Source organism: Dendrobium catenatum, unplaced genomic scaffold (assembly GCF_001605985.2).
Source record: "Dendrobium catenatum unplaced genomic scaffold, ASM160598v2 fragScaff_scaffold_920, whole genome shotgun sequence".
NCBI classification, from domain to species: domain Eukaryota; kingdom Viridiplantae; phylum Streptophyta; class Magnoliopsida; order Asparagales; family Orchidaceae; genus Dendrobium; species Dendrobium catenatum.
Genome location: NW_021319382.1, coordinates 1,140,398 through 1,167,716, shown reverse-complemented (window position 1 = coordinate 1,167,716; position 27,319 = coordinate 1,140,398). Strand labels below are relative to the sequence as shown.

The 27,319-nt window shown below is 35.6% G+C and overlaps 1 protein-coding gene across 1 annotated transcript; it reads right to left on the bottom strand.

Moving 5' to 3' along the window:
- Positions 1–1,145: 1,145 nt before the first annotated feature.
- LOC110114330 (3-isopropylmalate dehydratase large subunit, chloroplastic) lies at positions 1,146–25,412 on the bottom strand. The gene is made up of 15 exons (XM_020847181.2): positions 25,362–25,412; positions 25,138–25,275; positions 24,862–25,032; positions 9,076–9,228; positions 8,927–8,995; positions 8,731–8,847; positions 5,101–5,175; positions 4,885–4,962; positions 4,715–4,810; positions 4,517–4,566; positions 3,874–3,928; positions 3,592–3,723; positions 2,352–2,399; positions 2,110–2,268; positions 1,146–1,632 (listed from the first exon to the last, which is right to left on the bottom strand). Exons 1-15 carry the CDS (start codon positions 25,410–25,412, stop codon positions 1,492–1,494), a joined length of 1,533 nt encoding a protein of 510 aa, XP_020702840.1. The 3' UTR covers positions 1,146–1,491.
- Positions 25,413–27,319: the final 1,907 nt, after the last annotated feature.

Sequence of the window (27,319 nt, the reverse complement as noted above, 5' to 3'; positions counted from 1 at the left end):
AGGGAATGCCCCAACCATCATTACTTGCTTGCTAACTCTAGAACAACAATTCTCCATCTTTTTTAGTGGAGGGACAACTCTAACCATTTGGTGCCACTACTAGACTTAGATTGTCCAATTCTCTCTTCATCCAGGAGAGGGATAAACTCAACCACTTCCAATCGTCCTCCTACTTCAGCTTATGCAATATCTTCCATTATTTGGAAACTAGTGACCTTCTCAATTACTCTGCACCTTCATCCACATTAATTTCTAATAATGTTCATCATACTTTAGATCTATGATTAGGGGTGTAAGTGAGGTAAGCCAGCTCGAGCTCAACTCATTATCAAGCTCACAAGTCAAACTTATCGAGCCTATACTCAAGCTCGTATATTAAACATACGAGCTTGAGCTCAAGCTTTAGCCTAGTTTAGCTCGCATTTAACTATTTGATTAATTTAAAATATATTTAAAAATTAATTCAAATTAACATTATATAATATATTTTATTGTTTTAAATTAACTTTATATTAAAAATAAAAAATTTATAAAAAGAAACAATTTTTTTTTATTTAAAATCATAAAATTGAGCTCTATAATTGAGTCGATCTCTAACTCTCCAAACGAGTTCAAACTCTCCAAACAAGCTCAAGCAATTAAGTTGAGCTCGAGCTTATGAAATTTTTAACAGATCAAGCTTGAGCTTAGCAAGCGAGCTTGAATAGAACTAAAGCTCAAGCTCGAACTCGGTAAGAACTAAATAACCTATTATTTAGCTTGATTAGGCAGATACTCAAATCTTTCACATCCCTTTCTAGTATCATTCTAACACTTCATCCACTAAAAGAAAAAGGCAATCCTATATAGTTCAGAACTAACCAGTACAAACTATAATCACTTTGGCCAAACCTCATAATTGTTTTCCTTCTCAAATTTTCACATAAAATCTATCTCCTATCCTCTTTTATCACAATATTCCAGCACACAAGTGTACATTTAACTCTTTAAATTAGATATTAGCAACATTTCTTTCAAGAACTTAGTTGCTGAGGCCATACAAACTCTTGCAGTTGCAGGAAATCATATTCTATCTACAGCTTTTGAGCTAGATAGATCACACATCGAAAACTTTCTGAAGCCAATAATCAATATATCAATACAAATGAATATAAACAGAGCAGAAACTCATCTTATTTCGAAGCAAATTAAGATTACCAGTAACATCACAAATGGCTCAGCCTACAGGAAGAAAAGAACTCCTGATTATAACTTCACGTTGCTTGACCTTAGATATAGTTTAGACCCCTTCAAATACAAACAACTCCTGAAAAGTCACTAATTCTTGACCATAATTGCAAGACTCTTGCCAGATTCCTTCTCTCCTAACCATGGATTGGATCATACTTTGAGCATAAATAGTTCTATCATTAACAGACAACAAAGCCCGTCGAACAATCCAATCCAAATTATGATTAACAGAGCTTCCATGACTATAATGAGCCCAATCTTTTACTGCAAGAACTCTCTTGGATCGGTTACAAAGCCGGTCAATGCTGATGCAGCCGCTGTATATGGCGAAGCTAAGTAAATTTGACCGTCTTTGTGCCCCATTCTGCCATGAAAATTCCTGTTGGTAGTTGAAACACAAACCTGCATAACTACTCAATCAGTAATCAAGGTTCAAACATCTCACAGCATTCAGTAGGTTTGTTACAAAAACTCATTCATTTATGTTCAATTGTATTCAGCTTGATAATTAGCTTGGATTTAACTAATTTTTATAAGTTCATATATTTAACGAGCCAAATACAAACAAGACCTTGTTTAATCATATTCGGCTAGATAATAAATTGATTATATATATATAAAGTTTGATTTTGACTAGTTTTTATAAACTATATATATAACATTCAAGCATAAAGCAGATATCATGGTTGTGAACAACTCATGTTCAGCTTGATAAATTAATGAGTCAAACACAAAAAATTTTGGTTTGTTAGCTTTACGTGCAAAGCTGCACGCACAAACTCGGCTCATTTAAACCTCTAAACATTCGGCTTCAAAAAAATATAACAAGGTTGAATGTCTACTGATTCAGCAAAAGAACAAAGGGTAGTTGGAACTTGCCTGAGGTTCATTCATGCGAGCATAGGTATCTCGAGGGCCACCCAAGCAAGCACCACAGCTAGGACTTGTGGGAGTATCACAACCAGCTTCTTCAAATATTTGGGAACAGGTCTTTCCGCCAGATCCTGGAACTGGGAGCCCATAGAGATCCATCCAGACCTTCAAAATGTTGAAGGAAGAAGTTTAGGACACTCAGATATCTGACTTTAATGCTCGAAGAAATGAATCAAAGATATATATACCTTCTGTGTGGCTGGGACAAGAAATGTGGGGACTTTAACCTTCTTTCCCTGCGCATTATGAAAATGTGTAACTAAATAATACTGAATGTTAGATGAAGTAAAGTGAATGCAGTGTATTCCATTATAGTTCATTTTTGAGGTAAACTGTTCTGCCTAATTTTGAGCGAAAACCAATTACATCACTCCAAAGCTTGTTTGAGCACCACCAACGGCCACCATCTCCACCCCCACCCCGTTGTCGGCCGCCACCCATCACTGTCCACCACCAACCACCGCCACTGCCCACCAACCACCCCGGTCACAACTCTTTAAACTTTAAATTGCATTCACTTTACTTCACAAAAAAAAAAAAACTTAAAGACATGCATTCATTTTACACTCATCCAAATAACTCTAAAGTATTCATTTTATACTGCATTCCTTTTTAGACAACCAAACAAACCTTTAATGAGAAATTATAATATATGAGAGATGATGGAAATATCACTTATTGAAGATACGTTAATGAAGAATAAATGAAGATGGTTCGAGCACATATGTGAAGAGTATAAAATTCTCCAATAATAAGATAGAATTAATGTGAAAATATTTTGAAAGAAAAAGGAGAAGACCGAAAATAATATTACTAGAAAGTTATGTAAAAAGATTTACACAAAACAAATTTCACATTTCAAGTACAACTAAATGTAATAAATAGCGAAATATAATTCATAAAACTGAACCAAAATAGAAAGCAATGATATTTGAAATGAACCAAAAACAATTTGCAGAACCAAACCCAAGTTCATTAAAAAAACAGAATAAAGCCACAATTATATCTAAATGGAACTAGAAAACAACCCAACATTCAGTGTAAACAAAAAAAGTCAATTACTCTTGAAAATAACATATTTTTTCTCTAAACAAAATTATCTCAAGAGACATTTCTTCGTGACTATCATTAGTCTCAAACTAATAGCGAACTGCATTCATAAAATAATGTACAGTGATGATAAATAATTGAATTCCTAAATCATTAAGCAAGAACAAATAAATGCCATCCAATACAACGGTAAAAACCGTAAAATACATGAGATAATTTAGAAGAGTGAAAATTACACAGAAATTAATAAAATTTCCTAAGCAATAAAGAGCATGTAGATGGTTATTAAGCTGTAACAGTCTTCAGCAATATGTTGCTATAAAAAAAATATAGACGATATAAATGGTATAGATAGCAAAGCAGAAACAATGGCCTTACCGAGGCTAGAAAAACCTTTGCAGCAGCCATAAAATCCTCGGTCTTTCCTCCGGTGCATGATCCTATGTATACCCTGTCAATTTTCACATCTTTGCATTCTCTTGCTAGAGCACGGTTATCCGGAGAATGTGGCTGTAATAAAAGGAGCAGAATTAAAGAAGGAATTGTATGAATTTGAGCTGCCAGTTTTAAACAGGCATGGGAAAACAAATAAGAAAGGATTCCAATATTAAAATATACCAATATGAACAATTATACTTATTTAATAAGGTATCCACAAACCTTTGCAACCAATGGTTCCAACTTTGAGACATCAAATTTGTAATCTTGAATAAACCTGCAAGATTCACATGCTGATCAATACTTATAACAGCAGTAATGTTAAAAATTTAGCAGTATTATAAGGCACCATGTAACAGAATTATTCACCACACATTTATTATGAAGGAAATCTTAATATACAAATTTCATAATCAGAATTGTTGAGCAACAATCAGCGGGATCTAATGAAAAATGTTGATTAGTTAAAGCCTACACCAAATAATTGGTACAAGGCTACTGATGATGATCATCAAAATTATTAACAGCTTGTGCAATTTAACTTAAATTCAGCATGTAAGATTGTTAAACTTGACTAAAAAAGAATGGCATAGCAAGATATAATGAGTATGCAATCAAAGCTAATTTTGGGGAAGTTCATGGAAGGAATTCTCCCAACCCACTACATTCTACAAATGAACCATTTAACATATTTCATTCTTCTTGTACCATGCATGAAATAGTTTCACAAAACAAGGAGACAATGTACTACATTAAAAAGGGTCACATTGTTAATCTTGTAAGGGAATTGAAGAAGCGAATTTGTCAAAATTTATAAACAAACAGATTTAATATGCTAATCTTTAAGATAAAAGAGAAAATTTACCTGGCATTTTCATCACTATACACAGGTTGATATTCCACAGAAGTCTTATCCTGCATATATGGTATTAGAATTGGTTAAAGAAAAACCTACACCCCAGGCAATATATTTTCTCATTTGATTCTAATCAATTGGTTTTGCAGTGCAGAAAGAACACTCTATGGTTTATCAAAGAGGTGCCAAACTGTTAGACTTGCTTACCTCGAGGTATTTGAATGTAGTTTTATCTGCAGGGACAACCCCATTCTTGCCCCCAGCTTCTACGACCATGTTGCATAATGTCATCCTCTCTTCCATCTAAGTAGTACAAAACATGAAGTTTCAATAATCTAAAAATGACATACGAGAGTAATGTAAATCATGGCACTTACACTCAAGCTTTCAACAGTCGAGCCAAGGAATTCCATAGACTTATATGTGGCACCAGCTACTGTTATTTCACCAATTATCTGCATAGTAAAATTTGAAGAAAATTACTCCCAGGTATTCAAGATGCATTTGAAAAACAAAATAAAATTTCCAATCAAAATACAGGACTAAGTTTTTAGTTGACAAATAAAAGACATTAAAGACACAAAAAAACTCACTTGCAAAATTAAATCCTTAGCTAGCAAATAACTTGGCATTTCTCCATCCAATATGAACCTCAACGTAGGAGGTACCTACAAATTCACATGAAATCGACTCATGCATTTAGAATAACTCCAAAGCAAATGCTACAGAGAATTGAAAAAAGAAAACCCATAATTAAGTATTAAAACATAAAAAAATAACGATCTACCATTGACAAAAATTAGCAAGAAGCTTTTTTTAAAAATTAAGCGATCCTGGTGTAGAAGTAGAATATATACTGCTAAGGGCAATTGTATTTGAAAGTTCATTAGGGATGTTAAGCACTTAAGAACTAGCCCGAGACTAACCAAGAGGGGGGGTGAATTGGTATTTTAAAAAATCTTCTTATACAATCAAAGCACAAAAACTTAAAACCAAAATCACCACAGAAATCAAAGTACGGAAAAATAAATGAGGAAACGTAGTAAGAAAAGAACACAGAGAATTTATGGTGGTTCGGTCAAACCTTGACCTACGTCTACTCCTTGGAGGCACCCTCCGAGTATTGCACTAACTAAGTGACTCTCCTTTTGCTCCCACAGCAAGGCGGAGAAGCCCTCACAAAAACTCCTTTTCGCCAACCCCGGCAAGGCAAAGAACCCAACTCCTTTTGCTTCCTCCTGAAGCAGGCAGAGAACCCAACTCCTTTTGCTTCCTCCTGAAGCAGGCAGAGAACCTCGACCAATTGTTGAGGCTTACCTCCCTTGAACCCCCAAGGACGAAGGACGAAGACTGGAGAAGACGCCTTGGAACCTTACTTGGAGCAACCTTTGTGAATCCCTCTCACAAACTCCCCCTCACAAGTTCCTCCTTCTCTCTCCCTCTCTCTCCCTCCCCTCTTGGCTCTCTCAGGTCAAGACAGTAGCTAAAGGTCTTTTTGCATGAGAAAATTCAGGTTCTTTAAAAAGAATTTCAAGAACCGACATTATCGTCCAGGACAATATTTCTATCATCATATACGATCAGTACAAATTAAGCTCAATCAGCCGGGACGATTTGAGACGATTAGAAGAAAATTTGTTACATCGTCCAGGCCGATATAATATCATTCTGGCCGATTAGTTCAAATTCGAGTATAATCGTCCTGAACATCGCCTGAATAGAGTCTGACCGATGTCAATCGTCCAGGACATCAGCCCGGCCGACCCTGCGATTGGCCCGGCCGATGTGATCGTATCAATCAGCCTTAATTGCTTTTCATAATTACTAGATTAATTTAGGCATAATTATGCTGCATCGTCCAGGCCGATGTTGAGATCGTCCTGGCCGATGTCCTAAAATAAATTTTACCTAACTAGATCTGGCGGCATATTCTTTCTGATTTGAGCTTATCGTCCTAACCGATACAAGGATCATCCAGGACGATGTGCTTAATGACGGTTGCCTTAACCAGGATGCCCTAATTAAGGTTTCTGTTTTTAGTCGGATCGTCCTGGCCGATATGAACATCGTCCAGGCCGATGTACTCAAAACAGAAAAAGATAGAAAATCCCTCAAGTGTGTGTGTGCAAGGTTACTTAGCATCATGAACCACTTTTACAATTGACTCAAGAAAATGAAAACATTACAGACTAACTCAAACTAAATCTACCCGATCTTGAGCTGGTCTTGAGTTGCGCTCGATCTTATAGACCTGAAAAATTAGTAGGCAAGGCAGTCGTAGAAAAACATGAATGTTTGCTATCATCAAAAGTCTAATCCATAATCTCAGATTTGCAACAGTATTAATTATAGTATTCTAAATTATCCCATTTAGATTTATGAGTTGCAGTTCTAGAGCCATTGAAAAACAAGTCATAATTACAATCACCTTGCTTACTTCCCCGAAATCAATAATTAACTTTATAATATGCAGCACAGCTGTGCAGTAGCAGATGCTTTCTCCATGAATTACATCATGAATTTTAAAACATATAAATGGAATTATAATCTTTCTGTTATGAGAGCAAATAGATATTAAACACGTTTTACAAATAAAGAGTTACCATAACATTCCTAGATAATAAGCACTAGTGCAAAATCAGATCTCAAGATACTTTTTACTTTTTTAGCGTCTAAACATAAAACCACATTCAAGTCGGTGCCTTTTCTTGGCATAAATAATTTGCTGGAGCGACAAAAATTACTTTATCCATGCACTATTGAAACCAATACATGACAATTTAACCATGATGAACAACAACAGGAGCAATAATTTTAGGAGGATTTTTACATATATGCCACCTAATACCATTATATTTATATATCTAACACCTAAAATTTCATATTTACTTATCTAAAACCTAAATCTATTTCAACACATCAAATATACTACTTCGTACATATCTAACCTAGCCCACTCTTCCTATGTTATTCTTCCATAAACTCTCACACTCTACACTCCCATGCAAACTCGCTACCTCTCCTTTTGTACCAAATTAACGGAACATAAAACCTTCGCTGAATCCCTCCTCCAGATCTCCCACCTCTCAACTCCATCGTCCCCATTGTCACTGACATCATTGAGCCCATGTTGTCATTGTGGCTACCTTGTTAAGCTTCATACCCTTTACCTATAAGACACTACTTTCACCAAGCTTTGCTCCATCTGCTAAGTGTGGAAGTTGACGGAGGAATTGGTACAGAACGAGCACGCTAGACAAGGTGGTATATTTGATGTGTTGAATGAGATTTAAGCATTCGACAAGTAAACATAATATTTTAAATGCTAGATATATACATATAATAGTATTGGATGGTATGTATGTAAATCCCTCAAAATTTTAATCAAACTACAAATTTATAAGAGCATGTCATATAGTAATGTGTTACTTAATTCATAGATGCAAAAATATTCATAATAAAAGTTCACATCCAAGAATAACAACAACATCAATCCTTTATTCCACTACGTGGAGTCGGATACATGAATCTTTTTTCTCCATTATGTCCTTTTAAGAGTCAAATTCTCATTAAATCTAAAAAAGAAAGGTCATTTCTAATATTTTCTAACAAAAAGGTCTACCTTTACCTTTCTTAACATAAGCAAAAATCTAATACATCTACTTTCCTAACCGGGTCATCGGAAGGTTGCCATTTTATATGACCAAACCATCTAAGGCGACTCTCTATAATCTTATCTTCCATTGGAGGCTTGGAGCTACTCCAACCTTTTCACGTATATGCTCATTTCGTATGCTATCTCTAAGAGTAAAGCCACTCATCCACTTGAGCATCCTCATCTCTTCAACACTTAACTTAATATTATGCTTCTCTTATAATGGTCAACATTCTACACCATAAAGCATTGCAGATCTCACCACAATCTTATAGAATTTTTCCTTAAATTTAGGGGACTTTTCTATCACGCAACAAGCCTAATGCATTCCTCCGCTTCAACCATCAAACTTGAATTCTGCTAATAATATTCCCATCTATTTCACCATCACTCTGAACAATAGACCCAATATATCTAAAATGTGTAATCTTATTAATGAGTTGATCTAGAACAGCTTAATTATTTATTAGATAAGCTTGAAGATTTTACATAGAAATAATAAATTGTAGAGTAGCTCATTACATGGAAATAGCACAAAATGTTTGGCATGAAGAAAGCATTTACAAACCTTAAGTAGAAGCTTTCCGGTGCCCATGACAAAGCCTGCATCAGTGTTCCCAATTCCACTAGAAAATTGGCCAAAAGCACCAGCATTACAAGTGTGAGAATCCGTACCAAGCAAAACCTAGTTGCATGTACAAAAACTAAATTAGGCTGCCGAAATGAATTGCATAACATTAAACCAGATGAAATATGGCATGTACCTCGCCAGGTCTACAATGGCCCTCCTGAGCAAGCGCAACATGGCAAACACCTTTATAATCCGGATTAGCCTGCCAAGTTATAATGGAGAGTTACGCTTAAAACTCTTCAACAAAATGAATGCAAAAGAACAAAGAAGAAGAAACAATACCTTGAAATTTCCAAGATCCTTAATATCATAGAAGTATTTGATGTTTTGCTCCAAACAGAAATCCCTCAAGATATCCACATTTCGGTTTGCACGTTCATCACTTGTGAAAATGTAGTGATCTGGTATTATGACTACCTTTTCACGATCCCAAACCTATGATTATATTAAATATTTAGATTTTTACATTCCTAAGATCTTACATCTATACTTTTATTATAATTAAATTTTTATATTTCTACATTTCATAACATTGCATGTTATAATAAATAAATAAAATATTTATATTTCTACATTCCTCAAATGAGGGAAATATACAAAACGAAGGAAATCCTCAAATTTTTACCTTTATAATTAAATATTTAGATTTTAAAATTCCTAAGATTTTAATGCTAACACTAAAACTCCAATCGGTGGCAAAATCAGAATAATTAAACTGAAATAATTGTCTGAACTTATGATCATAGGACGACAAGGGATCTCTATTGCTCCATCCATCTACCTTCTTGCAAATACATGCAAGAAAAAAAATCTCCAAAAAGCAATTCTTTAATCAAGAAATTAATATCAAAAACTTAAAGAAAATAAGAATGTGTGGAAAAACTTAACAAACAAACTAAATGTTTTCCTAGTAAATGGTAAGCTTAAGAAGAAAAGATGAAGTAGGATTAAATGATTCAGCAACTAGATATGAATATCATCTCTCGTGCCTCTAATAACAGTTCTGGACAGTTCCATAAAAGCTACAATATATGATCGCTTTTTAGAACAAAAAGCAGGAAGGTAAAATTGGTTCTACAGTCCTATTTAGATAAAAAACATCATCATCAAGAATATCCTAGCTATTTGGAGATTGTCTACATAAAACAGAGATTCAACTATTTAAAAATCATTAATTTTATAAGACTATACTTGATAAAAAATGAAAAACATAACATATTGCAAAGATTCCATAGAGCCATAGAGCATGGCATATGATGCAACACAACTATTCTAAATGTAACGCAAAAAAAATAGAAGAATAACAAATAATTTATTGATGATTAAGTCATATACTTAAAATATGAAATTGATTTAATGTACATGAAGGTTTAAGAAAGATAACTAGATCATAAAATTAATTACATCATCAAATGTAAACAACTAATAAATAGGTTACAGTAAAACGAATAAAAAAAATAAAACGAGTTAAATTAACGAAAAGAAAATGCTATGATACAATCACATTAATAAAAGATGAAAAATAAGCATGATTACAGGAAATGTTGCTCTCTATAGATAAAGAGAAAAGGGATGATTTCTAGATGAGAAGATATACTTGTGACTTCTAGCAGAGAATATTCAAATGGTTAAAGGTAGGAATCAAGAGGGTCCTATTGACTCGAGAAATGACTGCATTCAACCCAAATAGGAGCTCCTTTGTTCTTTTGCATGAGAGAGGGTTGTGTTCGGAGATGAAAAGGAGCTCAACATTTGGCTGCATATATGATTTTGTTTGACTTATAGAGGAAATCGAGACTCAAGAAAGAGTTGAGTCGACGAGAGATTGAAACTTTGGAGCAGGCTTAGCCTATGAGATCTCCTTCGTAGCTTCGCATTTTCACTCAAGCAACTCTTACTTCTTGCTCACTCAAGAATTTGCGCGAGAGATCAACCTAGTAGGATTATACATGAAACCAACTGTAGGGATCTAGGAGCTTTTAAATGAAACACTGCACACAAAAAAAAATCATAATAATGAATAGTAAAATAGTTAAAAATAACATAATATGCTTTATTTAAACCCTAAAATCCAAAGAAATAGTGCATGTTATAGCGTATCAATAGTGCAAATAGCAACCTCCTTTATTTTGTTTAAAAACATTAAAAGATAAACACAAGAGAAACACAATGGAGGTATTTCTGAACTGTGATATAGGGAAACTGCTTGTTAAGATAATTTTTTTTTAAAACATAGATAATTCAAATTTATGTTGTGAAAGGGATTTGAGGAGAAAAAGCAATCGCACATGAAGGATCTTCTCTTGATGATGGACCAATTTGATGTGAAGCAAAATCAAAAGCAAAGACGGAAACTTATGCAAACTATTACAAGAAGGAATAAGAGCGATAAACAAACATTCTTCAAAAAAATATACTCTCCCTTTCTCAGTAAGACTTAAATCATAATACATAAATACTAATCATGAGAACATAGATCTTATTGTTGAACATCGATTACCTTGCTCATTATTAGAGGCCTTTCTTCAAGAAAAGCCTATACACACACTATCGTTCTAGAATTGATAAGAAAATCAAGAGAAAGAGAAGTTTCAAAATAAGAAAAAGGATGGCTTAATTCAAGGAATGTTTCTTATTTCAAAGAGGAACCTTAGCTTCTCTCTCCTATTTTTAAAGTTTCTTATAATGTACGTCTTATTCCTATAAATAGTATAAGCAAATTTCAGTTACAATCCTCCCTCCCTCTCTCTTTAGTCATCCCATAAATTTCCCTCTCTTCTCTCCTCTTTTCCTTCTGCTGGAGCGGAGGGCCAAGGAAGTAGGCTTCTACGAGCAAAGATGAAGGCAAGGAAGAGGAGATCCAAGCAAAAACAAGCAAGACATAATAAAGAGTAGAAAATATTTTGAGATTGGTATACTTAAGGGTGGTATTGTTTGGATAAAACCAACAAATTGAACCAAACAGGTCTTATTTTGTTGATTTTGTTCAATTGTTGAAATATCGGTTCAATTATTATTCATTCTATCTGTTACTTCAGTAAAACCAATTAATCAAAAGTTGAATTACATTAATTTCTTCAAATATTAAATCAATAAAACCATGCAGCAAAATTACTTAATTTTATTTTTATATATCTTAGTCAAGCTAAAATAATCAGACTCATTGAGTGTAATTTTAGTAGTAATATATCTGATGGGGTTTGTGACTTTGGACGATCAGGCCATTAAAAATAGTACGCGTTTTAGATATCTCGGGCCTATTGTTCAAAGTGATAGTTAAATAGATGGAGATATTCTTAGTATAATTCAAGTTGAATGGTTGAAGTGGAGGAATGCATCAGGCTTATTGTGTGATAGAAAAGTACCCCTCAAACTTAAGGAAAAATTCTATAAAATGGTGGTAAGACTTGCAATGTTTTATGGTGTAGAATGTTGGCCATTAAAAGAGAAACATAAAATTAAGTGTTGTTGAGATAAGGATGCTTAGGTGGATGGATGGCTTTACTCTTAGAGATAGCATGTGAAACGAGTATATATTTGAAAAGGTTAGAGTAGCTTCAGTGGCAGATAAGATTAGAGAGAGGGTTTGGTCACATAAAATATTGGCCTTCTGATGACCCAATTAGGAAAGTAGATATATTAGACTTAGACTTGACATATGTTAAGAAAGATAGTTAGACCTAAAAAGACTTAGTTAGAAAGTAGTAGAAATGACTTTTTTTTATTAGATTTGAATCAAAATTTGATTCTTAACCAGACACAATAGAGAAAAAGGATTCAAGTTACCAACACCATGTAGTGGGATAATGATGCGGACATCGGTACGAAGATTTGACGCATCTATCACAGGCGGCGTCGTAAGTCGACGACCATTATTGAAATTTTCAATTATGAGTTATTTTATGTATTTTAATTCTTATTTGATGAATTTCCTGTTTTACCCCTATGATAGTTTATGTGAGTGTTGTGGCCCAAGGGGCAATTTTGTAATTTTGATTTTTGTTCTCATGTTGTGACCTATATATAGGGCCTTAAGCTATTATAATGGGGATGAATAATTGATATTAAAAATTTGTGTCCACACTTGTGTTCTTGTGAGAGAGCGTTAGTGAGATTCCTATGGGAGGAATCGGAGAGGTTTACACCAGCCGCAGGATGGGTCCAGGCTCATGAATTGAAGTCCCTTGGAGAAGGGCAAAGCATCACACGTCCGTCTTTGGAAGAGTCCAAGGCTCGCGGCTTTTATTTTCTCTCTTTCATTTTATCTTCTATCTTTCTTTGTTTTTTTTGTTTGGTTCCCTCTTTTGTTCCTAGCCATCGTCTTTCTTCCTCCTCCCCTCTCAACCCCACGACCACACCACCCTACCCGAACCCTCAATGCCGCCGGCTCCAATGCTCTAGCCGCCGGTCAACCTCCCCCTCCTCCCCATCTCCACGTACCATCAAGACTTTCCTAAATTGGTTTGCATATTTTAGGTAACTCTATTAATTATTCAAATTCAAATAAAGCTACTTAATTTATAATTCTTATTTTAGGAAACTTGCTTAATCAAAGCCCATTTAAATTTTAAATTAAATTGGGATGATATCATCATTCCCAAATTTAATTTATTATTTTTAGAAAGCATTGATTGCCTTCATAATTCTCTCCCACCAAGCAAACGGCCCCATTACTGAATTCTAAATTCAATTGAATTTTAAATTCAAAATCTAAGGAACATTAAATCACCATCATTAATTCCTAAATGCAAATCAATGAGACTATATCCTTCTTGCTTGGCCGATATTTCCTCAAGCCCCACCTCTTAATTTTTTCCCTAAAATCTGGTTGGAATTTGGAAATTAAATTCCCCATTTCCCTCTCAATCCGTGAGTTCTGAAATCAATTCCTGGATAATCAAAATTATTCCTAAATCGTTCTCCAACCTCTTTGGAAACAATTTGAAACCTCACCTGACCGAATTCTTCTTAACTTTAATCCTAAATTGCTCCCTAATAAAATTAAAGGAATTAGGAATAATTAACCTCCTTGTGCTTTTGGAAAACCACCGGCCCCTGTAATGATAATTAGGATTTTATTTCCTAATTTATTACTAAGCCTCTTTAGAGAAAGCTCCCCACGTTTCAGCCAAAGTTCTTCACTGAATGTGAAGCCTTATGTTCTCACCTCCAACACCTTTCTCGAAGACCTTGATAACTAATTTCTCTCAGGTTTGAATTAAAAAAAAAAAGACCTGAAGCTATTTTGCCATTCTCTCTTCCCTCTCACCCTGAGAACTCCTCTCATAATGCTTTGTTGAAAATTCTGAAATTTGTTTTTCGAATAATAGGAGAGTTTGGGCCTCAGCTTAGGCTTGCTGTCTAGATTTTGTGAGGAGGAGATCCTCTCCCTATCAATTCCTTCCTACCCGTTCTAATTCAGATAAAGGCTTGATGGTATTTGTTGTTGTCGTTAAAGTAATTATATTTTGGTTCATCTAAAACAAAGCAACTTAAGAGTTTGACAACTTATTGTCTTTGGAAGTTTATAACTCTTCCTAAATTCCAAAGATATTTCCAAAATTCACATAAAGCTGATCCAAAATTACAAATCGTTAATTATGTTACTAAAAACACTGAATTAGGCCATAGGAATTAGACATCAAGCCAATCCTTATTGGTAGAACGCCTCATGCATAGATCCTTATTCATGTTTTGAAAAGTTGGGACCGATTGCATCTATAGGTTGATCTCTGTTGTATATGAAAATTATGGCCATACTTCATCCTATTGTAGAGCCTATGCACTGGATTGCTATTACGATGAGAAGTGTGGAGATAGGCATCCTGTTACTCATTAAACAGTTGGCATCATTCATTTAGCATTTGTAAATTAACCTACATACCTATAAGGTATGTGGGCAAGATCGGAAAGTTAGTAGGACATTAAAGAAGTTGTTCTGATCTATTAGCAGTCATAAAGTCACCTTAAAATATCATTGCCCAATTGTAATTTACAATTCCATTTTGTAGAGATATAATATAGAAATCTTGAAGATCACTACTCCTCATTATATAATTAGATAAAGGATGAGCCATCAGTGCTCATTAAATGAATTATAACACAAGTTGTCAATATACAGAGTTCTATATATATGCATGCACTGGGGACTAGTGGACCAAAGGTGATGAGGACATGTCGTCAGCAATTTCGACATGTATGCATCGGAGACACCGGGGAAGACTATTACTTCTTGTTTCTTCTTTTGCTTCTTGCATTGAAGAGCTTGAAAGAAAAGAGAGAGAGCGCTCAAGGGGGAGCAAACCCAGGCCCCACCCAATTCGTTGGAAGAGTCCTGCGATTCGTGGTTAGAATTTCTATCTTCTCGTTACGTGTTTCCATTATCCATCTCCTTTCCCCCACCCCACTACAAATAAACCCCCTTCACCTACTTGCTGCCGCCCTTTAGGACCCGCCGCAGACGCACCTCTCAAACTGCGCGGCCTGGCCACCTGCCCGCGACGCGCCCGCATCCCACGCCGGCCATTCCATACACAAAGTTCAAATTTGAATTTTGAAATCTTCAAGATTGTCGAATTCTTTCCTAATTTGGAAATTTCATTTAGGAAGGTTTCATTGAGGAGATGTAATCTCATCATTGTGATTCTATTTATAAGTTGCCATATAATTAATCTACTTAAATGCTTATTCATAAATTTCTATGGCTAATGGTGATGAAAATGTGCTGAAATCTTAATTTGCGAATAGGCCTAATCTTACTGTGAGTTAAACCTATGTTCCGATTCATTTGTTTATGCCACTGATGTTCTTTGTCCCTCCCTGTTAAAGGACAATCCCTCGCCTAAGTATTGTTAATTTACTAGATGACACTGTCGACTCCTAGGACTACCTACGACTTTTAACTCAGACTTTCTCATAGAAGTACTCTTGGTAGTCTAAGACTGCTTCATTGCTCCTCCCTACACCAGTCCCTTCAGACCGACACTTTGCACCCTTTTGTGTGATCTCATCCCTGGTATTTCCTACGCTTGTGTGTCTGTGTTTAGTTAGTATTGTTTGTTGCATGTTAAGTTTGTTTGTCTATCCAGTATTTCTGTTTAAGAGATGTTGTGTATACCTTTTGATTCGTGTCATTTGTCATGCGGATACCTCGGTTGCTTTTGCATATGCATTGTTTTGCGGATCTCGAATCTGGCTAAATATGCTTATCAAAGTTATCTTTAGGAAGCTTATAGATCAAGAAAGTTGGAAAATGAAGGTCGAGTATGAATGTGGATGACATTGATACAAGAATCCAATTGAAGCAATGTCAGTCACGATAGAGATGCGTTAGATCGATTGGAAGCGTGTGTTAGATGGAAGATGCTCCAGAGAAGCGCATGAGAAGGGCGCTTAGAGAGTAAGATAAATGTGCTTAGATATGCTGGGACCTTCCACTAAGGGTAACTTCGAGCACTACATTTTAAGTGATAAATGATCTTAGTAACTTGTCATGTTTGATGGGTATCGCCTGGTTAACCTCTATATAATTCTAATTGTCAAAAAAGTCCTTGTGAAACCACCAAGGAGATTCCCCAGTCCTACGCTCCCATCCCCAATTTAGCGCCCAAGTACCCATCAGCGGGAGGAATGATTGGGAGCATTAATAGAGATGATGATGAGATCATTGGCCACAAACGAAGAGAGTTACACCGCAGGCTACTAATAGTTCATTGGTACATTGGGAAGTCGGAACGTGAGGACAGTGGGACATTGATTCAAGGAGGAGCTCCAGTATGGACCCCTGGTCACTTACTGGAGGTGACTAAGAGTTCTAACAGGGGATTTATGACTCGAGGCGAGTAGGCGGCATTTTTTTGCTCCCCACTAAAATCGATGGAAATGATGTAGGACAATCAGTCACAATTTTCGACCATGTGTCATCTCTGGAGACACCTGGAAGATCGACAGGCCACGATCTGGTAGCTTTTATTTATTTTGTCATGTTTATTTAATGTTACTTATATTTAGTTTGTTCCAATTATTTACACTCTTATGGGAGTATTTGGTCTCTATTGTAGTCAAGGGCGCATTTTAGTCTAATTTCATTGCATTTGTTCATTTAGCCTATAGAGTAAATGGTCCATTTCTTAGTTAAAAGTGGGTATATTGAAGATTTGAATGAAAAAATTTGTGTTATCGACTGCTGTCTTTTGCTGGAGGGCTTGAGAAGGGAGAGAGCTCAAGGGAGCATCGCAAGGCCCACCATTCGTTGGAAGAGTCCGCGGCTCATGGTTAGGTTTTACTATCTTCCTTCGTTATTCAACCTCCATTCATCTTCTCTTCACACCGAACAGAAAATCTCTCCGAGCTCGTAGTGTTGCGCGCGTCCCCTGGTTGAAGCCCGCCGCGGCCCCCCAAAGCCTCGGCCGGCCGACTGCTGCGGACCTTCCCCACCGCACTCCATATCCCTCCTTCGCAAGTTTCAAATTTTGAAATTTTGAATTTCAAAGATTCAAAATTCTTTCCTAATTGGGATTTCCAAATTATGAAAGTTTGTCATGACGATTCCAATTTCACATTTAATTTAAATTGGAAGTGTTTTAATTATCTTGCCACGTCATCAATCAAATTTGGAAGCTTTCATCCCACTAATCTCTCCCCCTTCACTTGCCGCCGGCCGCCATGAGTGGTGTTTTCTCCTCTTTAATTGCATCTTTAATGCAACAATAATGCATATAAATAGAACTCCTAATTTGAAATCGAGAATTTCAGAGATTAATTTCTCCTCCCGTTGTCATTCAAATATCCTGAGAGAAATTTCAGGTTGTTGATTTGTAAAACCTCCCGTCCCCTCCTCTATGAAACGCCGGTCCCCAATATTGGCTTCCCATCCATTGGAACTCCCAATTAAGTGGGCATAGATTCCATTGATTTGAAATTTCAATTAGTTTCAGTTAATTTAAGGCTCTCTCAATATTTATATGCAAGAACTGAAATTAAGATATGCATGTTTTGTTTAATACCATTCCGCAAAGTCCCATAAACATTTCCGTCTCCACCCTAGACTTTTCTCCTGTAGCCACCGCCGGCTCCCCTCTTCCTCCAGCTCCCGCCCGCCCCCACTTTGCTTCCCTCAATAGAGAGCCAAGAAAGGAGAAGGACAGACGCCCCCTGCTCGACTTCAATGTTGAATGGCGGTCAAGAGATCCATCATTCACCAAGTCGTTGGACATCATCGGACAATCGCGCACTACTCCGAACTTACTTCCCGTGGACAAAGACTCTCCGGCATCTTCTTCCTAAGTGGTCGATCTCAAATTCTAGTTGCAAGATCTTCTCTTCGCCAGCCTAGTGTAGTCGAGTGAGATAATCCCCAAGGTTGAACTTTCCTCATTATTTAAGTGGTGATTGGTTGTTTAATAGCTCCTTAGCTTTCGCTACTTTCTTGTTTATCTCCAAGGCATAAGTTAATCTGCTAATGTACTACCTTCGCCTAACGAGCTGAACAAATCAAGAATTCTTTTAATGGAATTCTTTTATTTCAAAAGTTATTAATTGACGATTTCATGCAATGGATTCTTAAGAATCTTTAATAAGCTCCTTTCGCATGTGGGTATACATATACTTGGTATCATAGCATGGAATCAGATCAATCTTGACGGCTTTTAAATTGGTTGGTAGGTCAACTGGCGCCGTTAAGTTCCAACAAACTCAAGGGGAATGCAAGTGCGGACTTAGCCCGACCTCCACGTCAAACATCGAACAATTCAATATCCCTAGAGCGAGGCTGACTAACCACTGTTTGTATGCCAAACAACCCGTCAGTCAACATGGCAAAGACTATTGGCACTATGAACAGAAGTAGTGGATAAGCAGTGGACATAATGGTTTATGGAAGACAAATGAAGCCTTCGAATTATCTCGACTCACTGTGCAATCAAAGAGAAATTCTAAGGTGATTAATAAAGAAAATGCAAGATAAGATTCTATGTTCGATCGTCAATATGCACACCCCCTAACAGAAGCAAAGGTTTTCTCCTGACCCATGTTATAAAACTTCCTATTAACGAGAACGGTGGACCTGCAAGATACTTGGAACCGTGATCCCCAGTAGCAATATCAACACATTGCTCCTGATTTGCTAGAGAGCCAGCATGAAGTAGAACAAGTTCCTTGCAGATGATTGACTAAAGTGCAGCATATACAAGTTGACCTAAATGTGGGCCAACCGGGTGTTTGAAAATCTTTGCAAATAATAGTCCCGAGTGTTACGGTAGCAAATTGTGATGCTAACATCACGAAGTCCGAGTATGTCTCCACCTGGGGAGAGATGAGCGGACATCGGCACGAAAAATTCTGGCGCATCTATCACAGGCAGGCGTCGTAAATCGACGGCTCTGATTAATTTCATTTTATGAGTATTTTGGATTTTAGTTTTTATCTTATTTTTATGATATTTCCTGTTTTACCCCTAGGTAATTTATTTGAGTGTTGTGCCCAAGGGGCAATTTTGTAATTTTTTATTTTTCATGTTTAGCCTATATATAGGGCCTTAAGCTATTGTAAAATGGATGGTATGATTATATTATAAAATTGTTCCCACACTTGTGTTCTTTTGAGAGAGGACGAGAGTGAGATCCATGGAAGGATCAAAGTTTCACAGCCGGCAGGATGGGTCCGGGGCTCTGATTGAAGTCCCTTGGAGAAGGGCAAGCATCACCCGTCGCTTCGGAAGAGTCGCAAGGCTCACGGTTTTATTTCTCTTTCTTTTATCTTTTGTTTTGATTTTTGTCTTCTTTTCCTCCTCCCTTGCTCAACCCCTCGACCAAACCTCCATACCAAGCTCCACAAAATTCCCCCATAGCCGCCGGCCACCTTTACCCGATCCCACCCTCTTGGCCGCCGGCCACCTTCCCCCACCGCTCCACCCGCCAGCCCCTCTTGGAGCTTTGAATTTGAAATTCAAAGCTCTCATGAGGCTTTGATACTTTCCTAATTTAGCTCCTTAATTTGAGGTCTCCTAATTAATTAGATTTCAATTTGAATTTGAATTCAAATTGGTCTTAATTAATACCCTCTTATTAGGAAACTTCCCTAGCTCATTAACTCAAAACTTTCCCTCCACAAATCCCTCATTTCAAATTCAAAACATTTTGAATTTTGAAATCTTTCCTAAATTAGCGAATCTATTTTAGGAAAGTTTCTTAAGTTAACAATATTTGAATTCAAAGTCAAATAGAGTTACTTAAATAACTTCCTAAGTTTATACCATTTTAAGCCAGGTGGACACATGGCACCCATTACCCCCTCATTAAATTTCTTTTGAAATTATTTCCTAAAACCTGATCTAGCTTTAGGAAATAATTCAAAATTCCCCAATCCCTCATAACCGAAATTTCCACTTACCTTGTCCAGCTAATCTCTTCCCTAATCCAAGGAAAATAATTAGGGAATTCAAATCCCCTCCCAAACCACATCCCGCTGCCGCCCTCTCTCCTTCCAGCCATGCCGCCTCCTCTTTCAAATCCTCTCCTTTTCAAGTGAAATTGCTGTGTAATTCGGTGCTCCAATTTTCAATTCATTACTAATTAGAATATGAGATCTTCTCTCAAATTTCTGGACAGAAAATCTGAAACAAATTTTCAGATTGTTAGAAAGAGGCTTGAGGCTATTCTCTTATCTCTTTGCTAGAGAAATTTGGACATAAAATCTGAAAGTGTTTCAGTTTTCCTGAACATAAAATTTGTATTTTCGGAACTGAATTCTGAAATAAATCCCAGAGTTTCCTCTCTCTCCCACCCGTCTCCCTCCTCTTTCCATAAAAGCTCCTCTCTCTCACGGCATATCTTTGCTGGACTAAAGGCTAAAACTCCTCCTTTAATTCTTTCTTCCCAGCACCTGAAGTTGGAATGCTCTTCTGAAGTCAGAGAACAAATCTGAAATTTTCAGATTTCCTGAAGGAAATTTCCTTCAGATTTTGGAGAGGAGATCCTCTCCGTAGCAAAGCCGGCATCTCCGTTCTACATCACAAAGTTTCTAATATGCAAATTACAAATGTGTATATATCATATTAATTTAAAATCTACACGTCTACCATAAATGATTATTGCTAGAATAAAAATAAATATTCTTAGAAATAAAAGCCGCCAAAATATGCCACTACTAGACCTTTTGTCACAGAACACAATCATTATTTTTAGTATTAATTTTGCGATCTCATAATCAATCTAAAACATCCGTATTGACAGTTTAAGATCAATTTCAACTAAAATATTTAAGTGACCGATCCGTACTTGTTGTTTTCTCAAGCTCACCGGTCAACTTTACTGTGGTTCTTAAGAAATACTAAGAAAATCATCTATGAGGCTCCTAACAATTTACATTAACCCCACCTCATTGTACTTTTATTATAGATAACATATAAGCTTTCTAGTGGCCTACATTAAAAAAAAAAAAGAGAAAATGATGCCCAAAGATGTTCCATGCTTTGGGGCCATTTAGTTCCACTTGTTTTAAGTAGATTTTAACTAAGCGTTCATCTATAATCCACCAAAAAAATTGTACAAGGTATTTAAAATCCACATTTTAAAATATGGTTTTTATAGGTTTTATAAAAATATAGGCTCAAATCTAGTATTATCAAATCCAATACCCAACAAGTTATGCAGAATTTTATGTTGCCTTCGCCCCTTGCTTCTCTGCTTCTTATACCTCTCTCTTCTCAGCCCTTCACGATCTCCATTATCTCTCTCTCTACATCTCAAGGCCCTCATTTCCTACTCATTAAATCATCCTCCCTGATGATAATAATTCCCACTTAGTCTCGTTTGGGATCATTTTGTATTCACAACTATTGTTGATCTCAATAATCAGGAGATCTTTTTTCCTTTTTTTAGGAAAAATTATGTATCTTGAAATTTTTTTCCATTTAAAAGTGGATCTTTGCAAGTCGATGTTTTATGAATTGGATCATTTGTAATTTTTTCTAAAATACTAGTACATTTTTATCATAGGAAATTGTATTTTTTATGAATGTTGATAAAAAAGGGGCTACTAGTGAAATCAAGCATAATATGTAGATTTCTGTTCATCATAATTCAAAGAATTTCAGATATGCTAGCCAGTTTAATTTTTTCATGAATGTGAGTTGAGAAGTTCAAATAACTAACTTGACGAATAATGTTGAAGCAATATTTAAAAAAAAAACTTTTTTCTCCAGCTACGATTGTGTATATATGGCTTCCAATCAATTGAAACTTGTTTAGGTAAATACAAGCTTGCATTTGGTACTTCCTTGATTTTGAGATGCTCTTTATACGTCAGCTATTAAATCAATATAGTTTAAGATCCCTGATGAAATTGTAACCCTTGGTTGCATTTCATTGTCATTGTGACAAGCTCTGTTGCAATTTGATTTAGTTAAGGTTTTGAATCCTTTCCTTCTTCTCATTTTGGATGGCCACTTCTTCCCCTAACCCTTCTTCTTCAGCTTCCTTTGAGAAGAAGATAAGAAACAACAACAAAGGTTCAATTTACAAATGAAGGGGAGGCAACCAATGATTAATAGGAGTTAAATCATCTTAGTTTAAAAAATGATGATGAGAAACTAAGAGAATGTCAGAGTGACTATGATTCCACCAATAAACATGTTGGGAGAGTTACTTATCACTTCCCAGGTCATAACCAATCAGGAGTTCAAATCTCAGTTCTTGCTTTTGCAAATTTCGTTTAATCTTATCTCCCTCATTTATTAGTGAATTCTATAGGTGTAGGATTAATATTGACAAGTCATGAAAATTTTCCAAAATCATGTATGTTTGACTTTGAAGATGGATGTGTACATGTATAACTTAAGTCATCATATTAGATTGCCAAATATGAGGTTCTAATAATAGGAGTTTGAGATGAAAATAGCAATGAGAAAGAATTTAACTTACAGTTCTAAAGAAGAAATGTTGTGGACTCATAAGTTGCAAGAAAAACATAATGTTATAATTAGAGAGATTATAAAAGAGCAATATCTACTAGAAAACAATCCCAATGGTGCTCCAAGGAAATAGAAGTGGCAATAAACATAAGCTCCTCACACCTTCTAGGAGTTACCATTACCATCCGAGTGAATATCTTAATAGGGAGAGGTGTACATACAATAATGCGCAAGATAAGAAATCATCATCATGCTCAACTTAAAAATGTTGCAGAGAGGACATTCAAAATCTAGAAGGAAATGGCTTAAGTGCTAACACTTATGCGAGAGTTTTCATTGCAAGTCTACACAAATATTGTTATTTCTTATGTAATCTTACATAAATTCTTAGATCAATACCATGACAACAATATGTATTTCAATATGGCACAATCAAAGATGGGGCACAATCACAACCAGGGCATATAAGTTGTTGACGCAAATGATGAAGACTCTAACTTACAAGCAAGAATTGCAAAACATTGCTACATATAATCTCAACAACTATTTAGGTCAAAACTATAACTTATCAATATATAGTCAATTACGAAAAATATTCACTCCTTTAATTATTAATTATTAAAATAGCAAACAATCAACAACATCCTCATCATTTAAGGTGAATGACAAACTCATGATTGAGGAAACTATTACCCTATATAATCTCAACAACTACTTGGGTCACAACTATAAGTTATCAATGTATAATCAATTAAAAAATACAACAAAATGTTCATACCTTTAACTATTAACTATTATCATTGCAAACAATTTCAATGAAAACAAAATCCTCAACAATCAAGGTGAGTGGTAAACAGTATGATTGAGGCTTATGGTGTGGATAATAAGTTCAGAATACATTTTTAACTTAATAAATTTTTGGTGGCACATGTTTATAGCTTAAAAGAATGTTTATTGCATTATTATTTTTTAATGCTTGACAATACTATACATTTTTTTACCTAATACCTTTATTTATTTGTAAAGCAAAATTTATTATGCACTAACCTTACATTAAAGCTAAATCTTCATGATCTTAAAGGTAATATATAATAAATTACATTTGTGGGGTGGCGGTCAAGAATGGCTTTGAGGGATCATTGTACCAACATGTCTGCTCATCAAAAGAGGCTCATAGGCTGGTTAAGGTTAATCAATCGTCATATAGTAGCCAACAAGTTGACATCCATGAGAAAACTAGGAGAAGGGGGTTTATGTCATGTCTCAATTGTTCCCTATATTCTTTTTGTTATAGTTTTGGTACTTCTTTTATGTTTGGATATCTCACATATTCAATGTGGTCATTTGTTTTTTAATAATATTATTAACTGAATACTTTTGATGATACTATGTAGATATTGCTATAATTTAATGTTGCTTTAATTAATTATGATGATATACAATGTTTATATAATTATCCTTGTTATATTTTGAATTACAATCATGAATATAATTTTTTTAGTTTTAGTCTGCTAACAAATACGTAACACACAAAATGAAATTTAAAGACAATCTTGTAATGTTGTTGTGGAATCACATATAATGGAGATTTCATTAATTTGGTTGTTTGTAACTCACAAAATCATCCAAATCTCATTAAATTCTCAAAATTTTCAAACAACAACCAATCTCTATCTTCATATCTTTCAAACAAGAATTAAACAACCCAAGGATTTATTTAAATTTATGAACTGGGTAATAAAGTAGCTCCCACGTTTTATGCCTCCATTGTTTACTAAATTCTACTTTAATAGGATTTAATAAAATTCATTTTGAACTAAGCAAGCCCTTAGTCTGATGATCAATTATTATTTGCGAACAACATTTGTAGATTTACATGCTGACAATAAGAGTACATAGCTACTTACTCCAATTAGATAAGTGCATAGCAAGTACACAACAATATAAAACTTTGTATGGAAATTAAATAAATTTTTTTCGAAAAAAAGGAATTAAATAAAAAAAACACAATGAGTACATAGCTGTACACAATTGCGTAGTCCTACAATCAACACATAGAGCTATGCACATTATCTACATGTGATAATTTCTCGAGTTTGATTGCATATATTAACTCATTATCAGAACAACCAAAAGAAAAGAACAGAACATTCATTAACCTTGGCATTCTCTCCAAACTCTCGCTTAAAGATTCCGATTGTCCCAGGACCACAGACATCATGAGTCATCAGGACATCCACATTCACCCATACATTTTCCCCGGGTTCCAGCTGCGACCTCTCCGAAGCCCTGGCTAGAATCTTCTCAGTCATCGTCATTGCGTGCTTCACCTGCAGATTAACAAAGAGGCAAGAGAAAATTCACGATTTTAGCCGCAAAAAATAAACTGAAAGAAAAAATGAAAGATTTAGGTGAGTAAAAGAAAGAAATCAAACCGAGCCTGTGGTCGATGGAGGGCGCTGAGGAGTTCGGGAAGGTGCCATGACTGCGAGGATTTTATTCAAAGAGTGTTTCCTGCATCTATGCGCAACTAACGGAGGAGGGGAAGAGGAGATTGAACCGCCCAATTCGCACTGAAAAAGAAGAAGAAGAAAGTTATCAGTTGCTCGGTTTGAGTTATTGGACGAGGAGGTACAAAGATAGGGCGGCAATATCAAACCTTTTTACTAAAAACTGCAGATCTGGTGGCCGTGAGGGGCGAAGCCGCCATTGGAGAACGCACCCGGCTTGTCTGGGAGTTATTACTCGGTCAAAGGTTTAAGCTTTTGCCGTGCAAAGAAGACGAAGATCGCATGCCGACCAGAAGCCAGTATTTTTTTTAAGAAAACCTGTAGCTATTCGTGGTGGAGAGCTCCTAGCTGAGTTCACGGATTAACTATTCTGTGCTTAAACCAAAACATCCATGAGAAGGTGACACGTCATCTTTTTATTTGATATTATAGCTCATTATTATTCAGTACCGTGGCTCGATATTATCGATGTGGCGCATTTTGATTAATCTCGGAACTGCATTTTGTGTTCAGCCTCCGCCCAATATAATTTCTCAATTTCACGGCGGTTGAAAATTCGAAATGAGTCGACCTAAAGAGAGACCCAACCCGACGGCTATGGAATGTTTAGCCTTATTGGAACCTTAATGAAAGGCAGAGCAATGTCACATGTTATATATTCATGCTTTGAATATTTTGTTATAGGTAAAAATTATTCCTTTTTCATGTTTACTATTAAATTATTTATCCAATTTTTTTACTGAATTTATAAATTTTCCTAAAAATTTTCTCATTTATCCTCACATAGTTGAATAAAGATTTGATGATGTTGTTGTATAGTAACAATAGCAAACACAATATATTGGATCCAATATGTATGTGGGTTTCACTCTACTTTACTAGCTGGCCATACCAGGTGAGTTAATGACCTAGAACTTGTGTGAGAATGAGGAGTGGAGAATATAGCTAGAGAGAAAGGTAGAATTTATTGAATGCTCAATAAAATTAAAAATCTCATACTATAGCAAGATCCAACCATCAAAAAACACAATCTGCTGTCTCTTACCACATCGGGCACACTCCAGCACACTCCCCACATTGGACTCAAATGCAAGTCCTCTCATGTTGACTGAAAATCTACCCCTCTTTTCACTGCTCTCCCTCCAAGTTATGCCATCTTTTGATCTCATCTTGCTTATAGGTTGTCTAAACAGTGGAATAGCCAAGTCATTCTCCACTAGTCTCACTCTCTCAACTAGCTTCAAAAACTCTTAAATTCTCAGCATTATAAGTGGATGCCTCAGATCATCTCATAGTCCTCTCAGAAACTTTTAGCATTTCTCCTCTACTGTATTGATCAATTTATGGTATGTACATTGCTAGTGCAATAAATTTAGCCTTATACTACATCGTTGTTATGTTCCCCTACTCCAATCTCTTGAAAGCCTCCTGTATTTATTATCAATTTGATGGAGGTATGAACTAATATCTGAAAACAATAACAAACTCTATCCAATAAATCTCTTCATTCATCTTGCCCTAAAATTTCTTATGTTATTGTCATATCCACATCATATTTTCTTCTCCTTCAAATAGGAACACTGTAAGTGATACTTTTCGATTCTCTAGGCACTGCATGCTATCAAATATCTTCTCTACCCTTAACAACAAGTTCTCTATTTTTTGTTGCTTTACATCTCCCTTGAACAACGGGGGATTCAACTTATGGAATGTCTATAGATGTTTGTACCCTTCTGACTCCTTGTATCCAACTTGTCTGCTCTGAGCATCACTCGTAGCTTGTGCAAGTATGCTAGCTAGCAACATCAAACTATCAAACTCACTAGAGCTATTGCTATACGCTGTCCATTATCTACATATTAATCAGTAGGGTCCATCCCTCCATTAATAAAATCCTCTTTATGAATCAATAACATATAAACTTAACATATATACATATGCAGATCAACCAATTAAATGCATAGATAAAAATTTATACAACCAAAATTTTACCCTCCTCATAATCAATTTATACATCTCTTATTATATTTTAATTCTTCGAACAACTGTAAAGATACCAATTGTAACGCCTCAAAATTAAATTTGAAAGAATTATCTATTTTATTTT

Bases quoted from the DNA above. Each gene is read 5' to 3' on its own strand.
- LOC110114330 (XM_020847181.2), bottom strand. From the start codon at position 25,412: ATGGCGGCTTCGCCCCTCACGGCCACCAGATCTGCAGTTTTTAGTAAA. The intron at 4,963-5,100 runs GTGAGTTTTTTT...TTTACTATGCAG, and splicing joins CTAAGGATTTAATTTTGCAA to ATAATTGGTGAAATAACAGT. The intron at 2,400-3,591 runs GTAAGGCCATTG...CATAATGCGCAG, and splicing joins CAAAGGTTTTTCTAGCCTCG to GGAAAGAAGGTTAAAGTCCC.